Source organism: Lepidochelys olivacea (genome assembly GCF_965140295.1).
Source record: "Lepidochelys olivacea isolate rLepOli2 genome assembly, chromosome: 25".
NCBI classification, from domain to species: Eukaryota; Metazoa; Chordata; order Testudines; family Cheloniidae; genus Lepidochelys; species Lepidochelys olivacea.
In genome coordinates, this window is record NC_140435.1 from 4,832,189 (window position 1) to 4,850,618 (window position 18,430).

General features: G+C 45.8%; 1 protein-coding gene across 1 annotated transcript in view; it reads right to left on the minus strand.

Annotated features, from left to right (window-relative positions):
* LOC311512929 (excitatory amino acid transporter 5-like) overlaps positions 1–18,430 on the minus strand; it is a gene marked incomplete at its 5' end in the record, with an annotated part of 77,231 nt that overhangs the window by 21,582 nt on the left and 37,219 nt on the right. The window contains 5 exons of the mRNA XM_084614386.1: positions 214–348; positions 3,279–3,473; positions 4,588–4,821; positions 10,165–10,264; positions 17,624–17,846. Coding sequence (XP_084470512.1) covers positions 214–348; positions 3,279–3,473; positions 4,588–4,821; positions 10,165–10,264; positions 17,624–17,846 — 887 coding nt within the window. The remainder of the gene's footprint in view (positions 1–213; positions 349–3,278; positions 3,474–4,587; positions 4,822–10,164; positions 10,265–17,623; positions 17,847–18,430) is intronic.

The window sequence follows — 18,430 nt, forward strand, 5'->3', positions numbered from 1 at the left end:
CTTCAGCGATTTCCTGAGGGTGTCACAAGGAGTCCGTGGCAAAGACAAGAACACAATGCAGAGTTCCTCGTTCCATGCCGTGTTCTATGTCCCCTAGACTCCAGCCACGTCCGTTAGAACTACTGTAGTTATATTTGCATAGTCAAAATACCTAGGGGTCACTGTCCTGAAGACTAAAAGCAGCAACACAGGATATGGGGAAAAAGTACTTACAAAGCCCAGTCAACTGCAATGATCAGTGTGATGTCATCCGTGGGCAGGCCAACAGAGGTTAGTACAATGACCATTGTAACGAGCCCTGATTGGGGGATTCCCGCTGCACCTATGCTTGCTGCTGTCGCTGTTATGCTGCAGAAATAGAAAGGCCACAGCACCTCAGTTACTTGGAAGGCTCTTCGTGATTTTGATTGTTTGGCAAGGTAAATGTCACCTCTTTCAATCAGCATTCATCACCCAGCCTCACCCCCTCCCAGGCTTTCACATCACCCTGGTGAGCTCCGTTGACTAGCTGGGGAACACTCACTCATAAGCTCCTCAGTATTAAGCCTCAGTGTCCCCCCAACCGACTTATCTGCCTGTCTCAACCAGTGAGCCACCATTGCAGATTACAGAAATATTTCAACATATGTCTGATGTTTCTGTGCACCTAGTGGCTTGTTCCGACCCCTGCAAACTTTTCATATAGCAAAGGCTCCTTGAAAATGTATGTGCAGGCTAGATTTGAAAAAGAATGCTTGTAATTAAGCAAAGTTTTAATACAGATTTTTGTGACAGATAGCTTTAGGCCTAGTCCTGCTTCTACTGAAGTCAACAGGAATTTCTTCCTATTGACTTCAGTGGCAGTGAGAAAGCGAGAGAGAGTGTGTCCATCTGTCCATACATAGGTGACAGCAAACAACGCTTTAGCTTCAGCTGAAGCAGCAGAGGCCTGCATTTGTGGAGCAGAAGGACATGTAATTATGGAGAGGTGACGGCCTCTGTACAGTTAAGGTTGCAACCATGGTCTCATTATAAAGCTGACTCTGAATCCCCCTTGTAAATAAAAGAGAAGTCTCCTCTCTTGCTGTCATGTTTCTCAGGTTGTCCGTTGCTAGCTAGCAGGGCTGGCCTTACCATGAGGTGAACTGAGGCAGCTGCCTCAGGTGCCAGACTGGGCGGGGGGTGCCACTAGGACCTAGAGTGTAGAAAATTGTGTCTGCTGCTGGCGCATATGTATTCTCTCTGCTCTAGATACACAGAGATGGGGGAGCGCTGTGCTGGAGGAAGGAGGGCACAAGAGACAGAACAGGCAGGCAGGAGAAAAGGTGAGAGGGAATAACAGAAAGCAGCAGGAGTTTCTGGGAGAGAGAGGAGGAGGAGGAGCCTCTTATGTACCTCTATTCGACACTGGTGAGGCCTCATCTGGAGTACTGTGTGCAGTTTTGGGCCCCACGCTACAAGAAGGATGTGAATAAATTGGAAAGAGTCCAGCGAAGGGCAACAAAAATGATTAGGGGTCTGGAACACATGACTTATGAGGAGAGGCTGAGGGAACTGGGATTGTTTAGTCTGCAGAAGAGAAGAATGAGGGGGGATTTGATAGCTGCTTTCAACTACCTGAGAGGTGGTTCCAGAGAGGATGGTTCTACACTATTCTCAGTGGTAGAAGAGGACAGGACAAGAAGTAATGGTCTCAAGTTGCAGTGGGGGAGGTTTAGATTGGGTATTAGGAAAAACTTTTTCACTAGGAGGGTGGTGAAACACTGGAATGCGTTACCTAGGGAGGTGGTAGAATCTCCTTCCTTAGAAGTTTTTAAGGTCAGGCTTGACAAAGCCCTGGCTGGGATGATTTAATTGGGGATTGGTCCTGCTTTGAGCAGGGGGTTGGACTAGATGACCTCCTGAGGTCCCTTCCAACCCTGATATTCTACTATTCTACCTTTATAGCACCTGCAGGAACCTGGACTGATTACACCAGCTTCTCAGGGAGCTTCCTGTTTCCTGCTGCTTCCCTGAACCCATTTGAGGAGAACAGGCAGTCAACTGTAGTAGTAGGAGCCAGTGAGGCCCTTAAGACGCTGATATCTTCCCTCACTCAGGCCCTGCTACCAGCCTGCTTATTTGTCCCCTTCAACTGAGTGTTGAGAGCCAGTATAGCTGGCACAGAACTGCAGTCATGAGTGCAAGAAGAAAACGCCCCTCTGGGGCAGCATTCAGAAAAAGAAAGAAAGCAAAGGATGCTCTCCTGAGAAGGAGCTCTGCTGAGATACATAGACACAAATGTTCATGGTGAGCCTTCTGGTCCCAGTGAGGATGTGAGTGGTGATGCCTGATCTTCCAGTTAGAGTGCAGGTGACCTTGTAGCTATTGCAGCATCCATATCTCCATCTCAAATGGATGTAACCATGCACATTCCTGAAAAAAAGTGTAGCTCAGAGAAGAGTGTGGTGGAGACGCAAGAAACAGCTGCTGCTGAGTTTAGTTCCTTAAATCTAGATGATCCAGGACACTTGAGCAGTAGCCTAAGGGACTTCCTTGTACTGCATTGGCCACAGCAAGTGAAAAACATCATGTTCCCCAAAGACAATGAAAATAGAAGTTTCCATCCAACACATTACTGGTGTGAAATCCCCAATGGTGACAAAGTGCAGAGGCCACGGCTTATGTACTCAAAAACCCAGAATGCTGCATACTTGTACAACCCCCATCATGCACGCAGCGATACTGGTACAGAGGTATCTTTTACCAGCCTGGCTTATTCCTCTTCCTGAATGGGAATGAACTGTACCAGTATAAGCACTTCTATACCAATATAACTGCATCCAGGCTCAGGGAATTGTACTGCTTTAGGCCTGATCTACACTTACATTTAGGTTGACATAACTATGGTGTTCAGGAGTGTGGAAAAAACCCCACCCTTGACCAACACAGCAATGCCAGCAAAACCCCTAGTATAGACACAGCTTCCTTGCACAGCATTTGTACACCAATAGAGAAACTCCTGTCGGTGCAGGCTGCATTCACATGGGCTATGCCATGGCTATGATGCTCTAGGATCTGTAGAGTTAACATGCCCTTAGAGTATATAGGACCTCAAAGGCACTGCAACAGGTAAAGAAGTAGTGAGATGCTTCTGTGCTTATGATATGCTACCGTCCAAACACGTCTACCTTAACATTGGTCATTCTGTTACATGTCTGAGTGGGAAATTTGGTAGCTGTTATGATACGCTGTCCTTAGATCTGGATAGGGAAGAAAGAGAACAGATTTAGTGTAAATAAAGGAAGAAATGTATTTACCTTATAGTTATAATTTGTCCCAAGTCCAAATCGTACTCATTGACCTGAGCAATAAAGATTGCAGCGACTGCCTCGTACAGTGCAGTCCCATCCATATTAATGGTTGCGCCAACAGGGAGAACAAATCGTGCCACCCGTCTGTCTATTCCATTGTTTTCCAGAAGACATTTCAGGGTGATGGGCAGGGTTGCTGAGCTGCATTGCAAAGAAATAACAATTTCCATTGCTGTTGGTGTCATTGAGGCAGTTAATAAGAAGGCTGCTGGAGGCACAAGGTCACCAGATCTGCTCAGTGAAAATTCTGTACATCAGCTTCCACCTCCCTCTTAAACAATGGTGAAAGGAAAGTGTCAGAACTCTTTGTCTCAATTGGGGTGAACAGTGAGGTGGCAAAGTTTGCAGACAACACAAAAGCTGACCACAAAGAGTTACAAAGGGATCTCACCAAACCAAGTGACTGGACAACAAAATGTCAGATGAAATTCAATGTTGATAGATGCAAAGTAATGCACGTTGGAAAACATAATCCTAACTATACATATAAAATGATGGGGTCTAAATTAGCTGTTACCCCTCAAGAAAGAGATCTTGCAGTAGTGGATAGTTCTCTGAAAACATCCACTCAATGTGCAGTGGCAGTCAAAAAAGTGAACAATGTTAAAAATCATTAGGAAAGGGATAGATAGAAAATATCATATTGCCTCTCTATAAATCCACAGTACCATCCCCATTTTGAATACTGTGGTTCTAGAGTGGTTCTAAAAACCCTTAGCACTGACTGAACATGCAGAAAGAGCAAGGCTTCCTTTAAATTTCTTACCACGCTGACTTATTCTCCCCCACACTGCTCAAACCAGGCAATGGCTCTAATTTTCATGGAGAACAAGGCCCAAGCCACATCTAAAGTTTCAAACTTCAGCTGTTTTTTTGCTGTAGCTTCATTCAAAGGACAGTTTTTGGAGAGGGGGAGGGGTTTAAACAATGAGTAAGTATCATAACTCTCCGATAGTTCAAATAGAATCATAGACTATCAGGATTGGAAGGGACCTCAGAAGGTTATCTAGTCCAACCCCCTTCTCAAAGCAGGACCAATCCCCAACTAGCTGGAAGGAGTTTGCTAAGGTATTTCCCTTGCAAGAATAGCACTTGAGGGACCAGTGATTAGTACATTACTCAGCAAACCCTTGTGTTAAACCAAGGATGAAAACATTTATACACACCCTAGACTTGAATAATGAAACCAGCTTCCCTCTCAGCTGGAACAATGGAATGTCTGTGACGAATGATGACCAGACCCACTTTGTCATACCTGGATGATGTCGCGAGGGCGATCAGCAGGGCTTGCAGTATTCCCTGGATGAAAGCGAAGGGGTTTTTCCTGGTAATGAGTGCAAAAAGCAAAGGCAATAGGATAAGTCCATGGATGACTAGCCCTGTCACCACCGTTATGGCATAGAGTCCCAATTTCTTTCCAATCACAGCTGGATCCTCCATTTCCAAAATCTTCCCAGCAATGAGAAACACAATGCCAAATGGGAAGTACCTACAATAAGAATAGTAAAAATTTGCTCATTGGGATAGGACCATAGAAAATGTCATAACAGAAAAGACCATCCTGTTCTGCTAGAGCAGTGGTGGGCAACCTGCATGCGGCCTATCAGCGTAACCGCTGGCAGGCCCCCAGACAGTTCATTTATATTTGCATGGCCACCTGCAGCTCCCAGTGGCTGTGGTTCGCCATTCCTGGCCAATGGGGCTGTGGGAAGCGGTGCGGGCTGCAGGACCGTGCTGGCCACCGCTTCCCGCAGGTCCCATTGGCCAGGAACGGCGAACCATGGCCACTGGGAGCTGTGGGTGGCTGTGCAAATGTAAACATTCTGGTGGCCTGCCAGCGATTACCCTGACAGGCTGCGTGTGGCCTGCGGGCCGCCGGTTGCCTACCCCTGTGCTAGAGTGTCTCCAGGTGTGGCCAAATGTTGTATAAACCAGAGAAAGGTATAAAATTCCACATGATGAATCCAACCGTTACGCTATGTGGTGAGATGGGATATTAGATGGGGAGGGCTCTGGGTTACTACAGAGAATTCTTTCCCAGGTGTCTGGCTGGTGGGTCTTGTCCATATGCTCAGGGTCCATATTTGGGGTCATGAAGGAATTTTCCCTCCCATCAGATTGGCAGAGACCCTGAGCATTTTTCTCCTTCATGTGCAGCATGGGGCACAGGTCGCTTGCAGGTTAAAACTAGTATAAATGGTGGATTCTCTGTAACTTGAAGTCTTTAAACTGCTTTGAGGACTTCAGGACTCAACCAGAGGTTAAGGGTCTATTTCAGGAGTGGGTGGGTGAGGTTCTGTTGCCTGTGATGTGCAGGAGGTCAGACTATATGATCACGATGGTTCCTTCTGACTAAAGTCTATGAGAGCTCCTCTTGACCCAAGCTCATTAACCTTTTATATCCTGAAGTATGAGAATTAGTTCTTATTTTTTCCTAGCTAATGTAACTGCTGAGGCTCTTCTTACTACAGAGAACCAGTAGCCTCATCTCTTTAGTTAATCTTCAAACAAACCTTCTATTGCTGGAAGCCAGATTTCCATCTCCTTTTTCTCTCTTCACCCAACTTTACCAAACTGAAACGAGTCCCTTGAAACTTCCCGGGGTGATATTTTACCAGAGTAGAGTTTTTCAGAAGAGTTTGAGGCAAAGTGGACAAGGCATTTGGGAGCTGTGGCTTTAAAATATATTCCAAAGAGTCTGGACAACATTCCAAACAGACTATGCTGACAGCTTGTACCACAGGCTCTCAAAGAAACTGCAGAACCACCTGATCAAAATCCTCTACAGCAAACCAGGAAAGATTAAGAATGAGCTCTCAAAACTGGATGCTCTCATAAAAAACCAACCTTCAACACAAACTTCCTCGTGGCTGGACTTTACAAAAACTAGACAAGCCATTTACAACACACACTTTGCTTCTCTACAAAAGAAAAAGGACACTAAACTATCTAAACTACTACATGCCTCAAGGGGCCACAACAGTGGTTCCCTTAACCCACCCAGCAATATTGTTAATCTATCCAACTATACTCTTAGCCCAGCAGAAGAATCTGTCCTATCTCAGGGCCTCTCCTTCTGCCCCTCCACCCCCATGAACATGATACAGTTCTGTGGTGACCTAGAATCCTATTTTCGGCATCTCCGACTCAAGGAATATTTCTAACAGACTTCTGAACAACATACTAACCCACAGAGACCTTCCTACCAAAACTGCAAAAAGAAGGATTCTAGGTGGACTCCTCCTGAAGGTCGAAACAACAGACTGGACTTCTACATAGAATGCTTCCGCCGACATGCACGGGCTGAAATTGTGGAAAAGTAGCCTCACTTGCCTCATAACTTCAGCCGTGCAGAACACAATGCCATCCACGGCCTCAGAAACAACTCTGACATCTTAATCAAAAAGGCTGACAAAGGAGGTGCTGTCGTCATCATGAATAGGTTGGAATATGAACAAGAGGCTGCTAGGCAGCTCTCCAACACCACTTTCTACAAGCCATTACCCTCTGATCCCACTGAGGGCTACCAAAAGAAACTACACCATTTGCTCAAGAAACTCCCTGAAAAAGCACAAGAACAAATCCGCTCAGACACACCCCTGGGACCCTGACCAGGGGTATTCTATCTGCTACCCAAGATCCATAAACCTGGAAATCCTGAACGCCCCATCATCTCAGGCATTGGCACCCTGACAGCAGGATTGTCTGGCTATGTAGACTCCCTCCTCAGGCCCTGCGCTACCAGCACTCCCAGCTATCTTCGAGATACCACTGACTTCCTGAGGAAACTACAATCCATCGGTGATCTTCCTGAAAACACCATCTTGGCCACTATGGATGTAGAAGCCCTCTACACCAACATTCCGCACAAAGATGGACTACAAGCCGTCAGGAACAGTATCCCCGACAATGTCACAGCAAACCTGGTGGCTGAACTTTGTGACTTTGTCCTCACCCATAACTATTTCACATTTGCGGACAATGTATACCTTCAAATCAGCGGCACTGCTATGGGTACCCGCATGGCCCCACAGTATGCCAACATTTTTATGGCTGGCTTAGCACAATGCTTCCTCAGCTCTTGTCCCCCTAATGCCCCTACTCTACTTGTGCTACATTGATGACATCATCATCTGGACCCATGGAAAAGAAGCCCTTGAGGAATTCCACCCATGGTTTCAACAATTTCCATCCCGCCATCAACCTCAGCCTGGACCAGTCCACACAAGAGATCTACTTCCTGGACACTACAGTGCTAATAAGCGATGGTCACATAAACACCACCCTATACTGGAAACCTACTGACCGCTATGCCTACCTACATGCCTCCAGCTTTCATCCAGACCACACCACATGATCCATTGTGTACAGCCAAGCTCTACGATACAACCGCATTTGCTCCAACCCCTCAGACAGAGACAAACACCTACAAGAACTCTATTGAGCATTCTTACAACTACAATACCCACCTGCTGAAGTGAAAAAACAGATTGACAGAGCCAGAAGAGTACCCAGAAGTTACCTACTACAGGACAGGCCCAACAAAGAAAATAACAGAACACCACTAGCCATCACCTTCAGCCCCCGGCTAAAACCTCTCCAACGCATCATCAAGGATCTACAACCTGTTCTGAAGGACAACCCATCACTCTCACAGATCTTGGGAGACAGGCCAGTCCTTGCTTACCAACAGCCCCCCAACCTGAAGCAAATACTCACCAGCAACCACACACCACACAACAGAACCACTAACCCAGGAACCTATCCTTGCAACAAAGCCCATTGCCAACTGTGTCCACATATCTATTCAGGGGACACCATCACAGGGCCTAATCACATCAGCCACACTATCAGAGGCTCATTCACCTGCACATCTACCAATGTGATATATGCCATCATGTGCCAGCAATGCCCCTCTGCCATGTACATTGGCCAAACTGGACAGTCTCTACGTAAAAGAATAAATGGACACAAATCAGATGTGAAGAATTATAACATTCAAAAACCAGTTGGAGAACACTTCAATCTCTCTGGTCACTCGATTACAGACCTAAAAGTGGCAATTCTTCGACAAAAAACTTCAAAAACAGACTCCAAGGAGAGACTGCTGAATTGGAATTAATTTGCAAACTGGATACAATTAACTTAGGCTTGAATAAAGACTGGGAGTGTATGGGTCATTACACAAAGTAAAACTATTTCCCCATGTTTATTCTCCTCCTCCCCCCCCTCCCCTCACTGTTCCTCAGACGTTCTTGTCAACTGCTGGAAATGGCCCACCTTGATTATCACTGCAAAAGGTTCCCCCTCCCTCCCCCCCCAAACCCCGTTCTCCTGCTGGTAATAGCTCACCTTACCTGATCACTCTGGTTACAGTGTGTATGGTAACACCCATTGTTTCATGTTCTCTGTGTATATAAATCTCCCCACTGTATTTTCCACTGAATGCATCCGATGAAGTGAGCTGTAGCTCACGAAAGCTCATGCTCAAATAAATTTGTTAGTCTCTAAGGTGCCACAAGTCCTCCTTTTCTTATTCCAAAAATGATGAGTGTCAAATGCTACAGCTTGTGCAGGCTAGTTTGGGGCTTTGGAATAGGGAGAATTAATTAGTTATTCAATGTCCTTTCGTATATTTATGATGTTTCACAGCATTTTAAACACTGCATGTCAGCACGGGCATGCTTTAGAAAGCATACATCTGCCCAATACAGTTGTTCTAAAACAAGTCCAGTGCTCAAGAGAGTTTACAAAGCTATATATCTATATAACATAAACACACAAACCCCTATGTTCAAAGACCATTAAGATTATGGAGGCTACATCTACACTACAGCCAGGATGGACACTCTGAGATCGATCCACCGGCGGTTGATTTAGCGGGTCCAAAGACTCACCAAATCAACAGCAGATCGCTCTCCAGTCAACCCCTGTACTCTATCCCTAACGAGATGAGTAAGGTGAGACAAGAGGAGAGTTTCTTCTGTCAACCCCCCGCAGTGTAAACCTTGTGGTAACTCGACCTAAGATATGTGAACATAGCTGGAGTTGCATAGCGTAAGTCTACTTACTGGGATAGTACAGACATAGCCAAAGTCAAGCACTCAAAAGTTAAGGTAATATCAGAATTAAGGTTGCCTATGCAACTTTAATTTGGCCCCCTTTGAGCATATGCACTATCAAGCACTCTTTGATTACATGCTTGCATACTACTTCCCCTTCCGCCCCACCCCCCCGACCCCTGTCTCATTCAGCACACAGGGTAGACACTCTGGTTTGCTGAATTCTAGTGCAAGAGCCCACATCAAGGTTTCATCTGAAAGTTTTCTAACCACAGTTAATGTGAACCAGTAACCTAGGTCATGTCTATACTCTTGTCACAGGCTGTGATTGCTTTGACCTAGCTAACTCGCATACTCGTAGCAGGGAAGTTATGGCAGCATGTGGGCTAGCCCCCTGAGTACTTACCCAGGATTCAGGGTGGCTTGTACAGCCCACATTGAACCAAACGCCTGCTACCAGCACTCAAGTGACCTAGATTAAAGCTGGCTCAGGAATGTTGACATGAACTGCCATTGCACCCCCAATAGAAATCAGAATGATTATAAAATGAGAACGATTAACTCTCAGACGTAAGGGTATGAATAGGTCCATTTGATGAGACTTTCCAAGTGCTTTGCTTTTATGTTGACTGCAGAAGAGGGAATATTTTAACATCCTGAACTTACAGTTCCTGAAATTTTTTTCTTTTTTGTAGCAATTTAACTGCAACTGGGCTTAACTGGGAGATATGAAAATACCCAAATCAAGTCAATCAGAATTATTTACTTACCAAACCGCCATTGAGACAATCTTCATAACTGCTTCATTCAGACACTGGCACACGTTGACTAAAGGAGTTCCACGCTCACCCATTTTCCCTAGAAGGAGGCCTGCAACCAGACATGTTAACTTGAGTTACTAAACAGCATTGATATGGAACATAGAATCAGAGGATTGGAAGGGACCTCGAGAGGTCATCTAATCCAGTCCCCTGCAATTATGGCAGGACTAATATCCAATCTAAACCTCCGTTGCTGCAATTTAAGTCTATTGTTTCTTGTCCTATCCTCAGAAGTTAAGAACAACAATTTTTCTCCCTTCTCCTTGTAACAACCTTTTATGTACTTGTAAACTTATGTCCCCGCTCAGTCTTCTCTTTTCCAGACTAAACAACCCAGTTTTTTCAATCTTCCCTCATAGGTCATGTTTTCTAGACATTTAATCATTTTGGTTGCTCTTCTCTGGACTTTCTCCAATTTGTCCACATCCTTCCTGAAATGTGGCATCCAGACCTGGACACAATACTCCAGTTGAGGCCTAATCAGCACAGAGTATAGCGGAAGAATTACTTCTCGTGTCTTGCTTACAACACTCCTGCTAATACATCCCAGAATGATGTTTCCTTTTCTTGCAACAGCATTACACAGTTGACTCATATTTAGTTTGTGATCCACTATGACCCCCAGATCCCTTTCCACAGTACTCCTTCCTAGGCAGTCATTTCCCATTTTGTATGTGGATTGTTCCTTCCTAAGTGGAATACTTTGCATTTGTCCTTATTGAATTTCATCCTATTTACTTCAGACCATTTCTCCAGTTTGTCCAGATCTTTTTGAATTATAATCATATCCTCCAAAGTACTTGCAGCCCCTCCCAGCTTGGTATCATTTACAAACTTTATAAGTGTACGCTCTATTCCATTATCTAAATCATTGATGAAGATATTGAACAGAATCGGACCCAGAACTGATCCCTGTGGGACCCCATTCATTATGTCCTTCCAGCATGACTGTGAACCACTAATAACTACTCTCTGGGAACGGTTTTCCAACCAGTTATGCACTCACCTTATAGTAACTCCATCTAGGTTGCATTTCCCTGGTTTGTTTAAGAGAAGCTCATGCAAGACAGTATCAAAAGCCTTACTAAAGTCAGGATATACCACGTCTACCACTTCCCCCATATCCACTAGGCTTGTTACTCTGTCAAAGAAAGCTATCAGGTTGGTTTGACAGGATTTGTGCTTGATAAATCCATGCTGACTCAGAGGTGAAAGTAAGCTGGTATGGTAGAGTACACCTTGCCACACTGGACCAGCTTCCCCGGTGGTGATTTAAAGGGCCCAGGGCTTGAGCCACTATGGGGAGCCCCAGGCCCTTTAAATCACCGCCAGAGCCCTGCCGCCGCTACCCCAGGGCTCCTGCAGGGGGGGTCTGGTGGTGATTTAAAGGGCCAGGGGCTCGGGCTGCTGCGGGGAGCCCCAGGCCCTTTAAAGCGCCACCCAAGCCCACTGCCAGAGCCCCAGGCTAGCAGCAGCAGGCTCTGTCGGTGATTTAAAGGGCCCAGAGATTTAAAGGCCACGCCTCTTCCGGTTGAGGCCATGCCCTCACTCAGGACTCCAGCGTACTGGTAGTCCTTTAAGTTACTTTCACCCCTGTGCTGACTGTTATTTATCACCTTATTATCTTCTAGATTTTGCAAATTGATTCTTAATTATTTGCTCCATTATCTTTCTGGAAGTTAAGCTGACTGTTCTGTAGTTCCCTGGGTTGTCCTTATTTCCCATTTTATAGATGGGCACGAGATTTGCCCTTTTCCATTCTTCTGGAATCTCTCCTGTCTTCCATGACTTTTCAAAGATAATTGCTAATGGCTCAGCTATCTCAGTCAGCTCCTTGAGTATTCTAGGATGTATTTCATCACGCCCTGGTGACTTGAAGTTAAGTAATTCTTAACTTGTTCCTTTAACATGCAAAGACCTTCAGTCGCTGGTGGCTGCAATATAGGGTCAATTGACAGACTCCCAAAAGAGCAAATTTCTATTCAAGATAAACATCCTTGCAATTTATATTATATTATTATTATTATTCATGTTTATTACAGTAGGACCTAGGGACCAGTCAAGAACAGGGCCCCAGTGTGCTAAATACTGCACAAACACAGAGTCAAGGACAGTTCCCTACATCAAGGAGCTGGCAATCCAAGGCTGTCTTTACTGCAAAGTTAGCTCGAGTTATCTATACTCGAGTTACCTCCGCTCCAGTTAGCCTCGCTTGAGGGAGAGTGGACACACTGCAAAATAACACTCAAGCTGCACAGAGTAATTGGATCAGCAGCACAGAGCAGCTGCATCCCCACTGCATTATTTGCTCCAGCATAAGCAGCACTGAAGTGTCATTCCCCTACAAACTTCTGGGAATCAGTTTAGGAACAATATTTGAGTTATACCTTGAGCTGCTACTGCAGTGAAGACAAACCCAAAGTAGAAAGTCAAACGCTGGGCAGGGAAGAGGGATATAACAAGCTTTGGACCTCTGTAAAATTTATCTGAATTTATTTAGCCCCATATCCTGACCCCACCCTCTCTGAAGTCATGTTATCTTTCCCTAACAACCTAGGCTTATGATAGACTCATAGACTTTAAGGTCAGAAGGGATCATCGTGATCATCTAGTCTGACCTCCTGCACATTGCAGGCCACAGAACCTCACTCACCCACTCCTGTGATAGATCCCTAACCTCTGGCTGAATGACTGAAGTCCTCAAAGCACAGTTCAAAGACTTCAAGTTACAGAGAAGTCTGATCTGGCCCCTTCTTTTGGGCAGGGAGCTGGTAGGCCTACTTCACCACCACCAAGCAGTAACTTCTAGAGGCAGGTGGACTATTTTTCCTGCTCCTATTTGGTAGTAACAGAATAATCCATTTCCTGTGGCACTGACCCTCCAAAAGTTAGTTTTGTGAGATTAATACAGCCCATAATGCAACAGACTAAACTACCCCTCTTCTTGAATGACAGGGATTGCACCTTATTTCTACTATAGTACTGTATTCACCTAATAGCATGTGACTTTGCCTATTCTTGTTTGATTCCATAATGACAAATCTTACTGTGTTGGTCATACTCAGGAGTCAAGACTGCTGGGGAAGCCATAACTCTCAATTTCCTAGCTTTTAACAAAATAAAAGTAGTTCTTCAAGTATCTGCCAACATGGTTCCCATGGCATGTGAGATCAAATTTACTGGGAAGCAGTGTCTGCTAGGGCCACCCTGCACCCTTGATGTCCTTGTGTCCCTCCATCCCCACACAGAGTAAGGCCATCTGACTTTCAGTTTCTTCTTACCGCCTATATGTGAGACAGAATGCCTTCAGTGCCAGCCTGCTTCTCAGTGATCCTACTGCAGTTAGTTGCTGGTGACTGGTTAGTGCAGTTCTTAGGTAGTCAGCCCTTTTCGTTTACCCATTGGCTTTACCAACGTTTTTTTAAAAATTTCCTAGATAGCTAGATGGCTTGGAGCCCCCTTGGAGTTGAGCTGTTACAGCAGAAGCTACATCCACAGGTTTAAGACATGCCCCTCCTTCGATGCTTCTATGCCACTCAATGATGGGCGCGCTTAAATGCTTTTCTTGTTTTGGCAAAGGGCATATCCCTGGCTATTGCTCCCTGTGCTGCTCTTTTCCAAGCGACACAGCAGGCTTGGGGTGCCTGCCTCAAGTTATTTTTCTGGAGTGCTCTGTGAAGGCTTCTCCCACATGACGAAGAACGATATATCTAAGGCTCAGGCCTCCATCCAGTCCCTCTCAGCTAGCACCCCAGTGAGATTCCACCCTGAGCACCAAGGCTGAGACACCCAAAAGACCCCAGGTATCAAGTTTGATCCATGTGCCAATTGTCTCAAGAAGGGGTAGCAATGAGCATCACTCCAGAGACGAGAGAGAGAGGTCTCCTTCTCCAGGGCCTTCAGAATCACACAAGAGACTCGTCTCAAGCTCTGCAGCTGAGGGGCAGCTAATGATCTAAGATTCCTTTGGTGCCCTGATACCAGTATGAACAGAGTGCTTGTGGTACCAGCTAAATCCAGTAAGCGCCTTTCCTCTGGCTTTCTGGGCACCCAGCCCATCGATACTGTCCTCCTTGGCATCCGCGGCCTGTCGAGCACAGAGTGACGTGTCTGTGGGCCTACTACTGCAGTCGCACTTGCTGGCTCGTATGACACCAGGAGTGCTAACTAGACCTTTGGCCACCAAATCCATAGCCACACATGTAGCAACTGGGCCACCAGTCCTGTCTACACCCCTCGCAGGTAGAAGGAATGCAGAAGCACCCTAGTACACCAGAAAGGGTAGCCCTACACTGGCAGAGGTGTATTCCTTGGTCTTCTCCCTCGGGACATAGTAAAGACTCATCGACTCATCCCCCTTCCCCTCCATGGGCACCACACTGGGAGTAAGGGAGGGCAAGGGGTAGGACTGCTGTGTGTTGAGCATCTATTCAACCTACCCTTTGAAAGATGGCCCAGGAGGATCTAAATATTTATTATAGTTGCTTTAATTCATAAGTTACACTGAGTCATTGACGTGAAACTCCAGAGAACCCCTAGATAAGCCACAGAGGAGTAGGAAATTATAGTCAGTATGGGCTTAACTGAGATCCTTGCACTCAGCCCAGAGTAAGGGTTGGCATGTAACAGTGGCACTTTCTGTTGTCCCCTTGCTCGGAGAGGGGAGGACAGGGGAGTTAGCTATTCCCCTGCTGTGCTGGCGGGAGGGAGGAAGTTACTCTTCCTTCCCACCCAGCCAGCAGCTCTAGCTGGAGGTGGGGGCTGTGGAGCCAAGGTTTCTCCATCTTCACCTCCTCTCTGCCACTTGCTCATGGGGGAGGGGTGTGCACTGGGTTAGCTGCCCTCATGTGCCAAGAAAGGCTAGTCCAGTGGTTTTCAAACGTTTTGTATTGGTGACCCCTTCCACACAGCAAGCCTCTGAGTGTGACCCCTCTCATAAATTAAAAATGAGGGGGGTTAATTTAATTTAACAGAGCTGACAGCTCATGACCCCCATGCACCCACCTTGTGACCCTGAGGGGTCATGACCCCCAGTTTGAGAACCCCTAGGCTACTGTCTGTCTAGCCCTAGAGAGAGAGCAGTTAGATCCCTTTCTGTCAGTCACACCCTGGGAGAATGTCTGTGCAGTGAATGTTGGACCCGCGGAGAGAATTCCCTCATATGGCCAGCTAGAAAACAGCAACCGCTGTCCTGTTCTAGGAGCCTGTGATGACTTCAGAATGGCATGGGATGGGCTGAGATACTGGCCCAAATGAGCGTCATTAGAATTCTGTTCATAATCTTCAAGTTTAATGTTGGTATTTTTAGAAACAGCAACCCCCAGGCTGAAGCTCTGGACAGCCAGAGGCAAGGCAATGTCCGTTGAAGAGGCTACCTGAAGAACCACAGGGGGAAACTACCTGAAGCCAATGCATGTTCAGGTTACGTGGCAAATCCCACCTGCTTGCAGAAGGCTTCGCTCAGTATCTGAAGACAAGGAATTACAATAAAAAAAAACACACAGTGAGCAAATGTTGCTGACCCTGGGGAGAACTGAGTCCACGATGGACGTCTCCTCAAATCTTGAAGGAATGTCTGTGTGGAGCACCTGCCTCTATTTCTAGTCTGCCATCTGCCATCTCCTTTCAGAGGTCCAGTTGCCACATCACAATCATTCCATTCCAACACTGAAGTGACCTTCCTTCCTGCCGGTCCCACTCTGCTACCTCCCTTCTCTACCACTAATGACAATTCCTCCCTCCTTCCCCCTCCCAGTTTCATGGCCTTGGTGTAATCTTCATCTCTTTTGTCTACTGCTCCTGCCTTCACCCCCATATGCAGTCTCTAGGCCACATCCTGTCAGTTCTTCCCCTTTATTATAACCAGATACACCATTTCCTCTATCCCCCCGCCCCTGGTCCATGATCTCACCCGGATCACTGCTACCTTCTCTTCTCACCTCTCTTCCTTCAGTCTATTCAAAACATCCCTGTGCATCAGTCACCTTTCTCTCCCACTGCGCTGACCACATCACCTCCATCCCTTTAAGTCTCTTAATTGGCTTTGTGCACCTTACCACAGTAGTTCTCAAACAGGGGTACATGTACCCCTGGGGGTGTGCAGAGCTCTTCCAGGGGTAATCAACTCATCTAGAGATTTGCCTAGTTTTACAACAGGTGATGTAAAAAGCCCTAGTGATGTCAGTAGAAACTAAAATTTCATACAGTGACTAGTTTATACTGCTTTGTATGCTACACACTGAAATGCAAGCACTCAATATTTATATTCCGATTGATTTATTTTATAATTATATGGTAAAAACAAGGAAGCTAGCACTTTTTCATTAACAGTGTGGCTGTGACACTTTTGTATTTTTACGTGTGATTTTATAAGAAAGTAGTTTTTAAGTGAGATGAAACTTGGGGTACACAAGACAAATCAGCCTCGTGAAAGGGATGCCGTGGTCTGGAGGGGTTGAGAACCATTGCCTTACCACATCAAGTTCCCTCCCCTTCAGAGCCTTACCTAGTCTTGCCCCTGACTTACATCTCTGATCTCATGCCCTCCTGTTCTGTTCTCTCCTTACTCCTCCACTCATCTGCTTTTCATTTTCAGCTTCATCTTCGACCATGTCATCCCCAGTGCTTGGAACAATCTCCAATTTCTTGCTGCCAGCAACTCATCTTTCCTTCCTCACCTCCCCCACTTAAAATCCAGAATCTTTCCTTTCTTGTTCACCCATCATCTAGCCTCAATTTCCCTTCCCTCATTTGCTGTTCTACGATGGCTTGGTTCTGTTAGGTTACAAACACAGAATACAGAGTAGCAGCCGTGTTAGTCTGTATCCGCAAAAAGAAAAGGAGTACTTGTGGTCCCTTAGAAACTAACAAATTTATTTGAGTATAAGCTTTTGTGAGCTACAGCTCACTTCATGGGATGCAACATCTGATGAAGTGAGCTGTAGCTCACGAAAACTTATGTTCAGATAAATTGGTTAGTCTCTAAGGTGCCACAAGTCCTCCTTTTCTTTTTGCAAAATTATTTAAAACACTTAATAAAGAGCCTATTTTCAATAATTATTACCCATATTAATAGAATTACTTGTAAATTCTCATAAACTGCATCTTGTACTGGGAATACACGGAGAACAAGCCCTGCCTTGTTAAGTTTCAGAGTAGCAGCCGTGTTAGTCTGTATTCGCAAAAAGAAAAGGAGTACTTGTGGCACCTTAGAAACTAACCAATTTATTTGAGCATGAGCTTTCGTGAGCTACAGCTCACTTCATCGGCTGCAACACAGTATGAACACAGAGGTTTAATCAACGCAATCTTAACTATGGAGCTGCTATGATGCCTCTATAATTAAAAGCCTCCAAATAACGCTTGATCAGTGGGTAGCATGAAATCTGACTCTGTATTTGGCAAATACCTATTGTAGCAGAAAAGATAACAATCCCCAAGACATTCATTTCACTGCTGGCCCCAGGCAGGGTCCGGTAGGTCATTTCCGGAGAGGGGGTGATCTCAAGAAGCACAGGCCTTTGAATTTCGGGATTTTCATCGTCAGGTGCAAAGTAAATGAAGCTGAGAGGTTTCCCTGGGATCTTTGGAAAGCCTGAAGATTTTACGACTGGGACGAGAACTGTTCGATACTGCAACAAAATCGAAGAAATTAAAAGATAATGGCCTACTAGCAAAGGGCTGGATTGTGCGCCACTACCATTGACTGGTGCCAGTTCAAGCCCAAAAACTGCAAGGGGGGAGCTTGTTCTGCATGAGGGAGAGTGATATAAAGATCAGCTTGAACTACCTCTGAAAATAAAAGAGACGAGCTGTGACCTGAGCAAGAAACCAGGATGGGAAAGTGTTTTTGTTTCCTTCAGATCACAGCCCAAGCATCCCTGTGTGCAGTCTACAGGATGCACTTGATGGTACATGCACAGGTCACTTACCTGCATGATAGACAGGGTGACATATGTCCTGTTTTGGCTGGGACAGTCCATTTTAAGCCCTGTCCCTGGTGTCCCGATTTTTGTGTGTGTGCAAAACTGGGCATTTGTCCCATTTGCTCTTGTCAACTGAGCGTCAGCAAAAGCAAATGGGACAAATGCCCGGTTTTGCAAAAAAATGGGGCTTGCCCCCTCCTGGGGCACGGAGGAATGTTCGGGGGGAGTGAGCGGCAGTGCGAGCCTCACTCGGAGGGCAGGGCCGTCCCTATCCATACGCAAAGTACGCA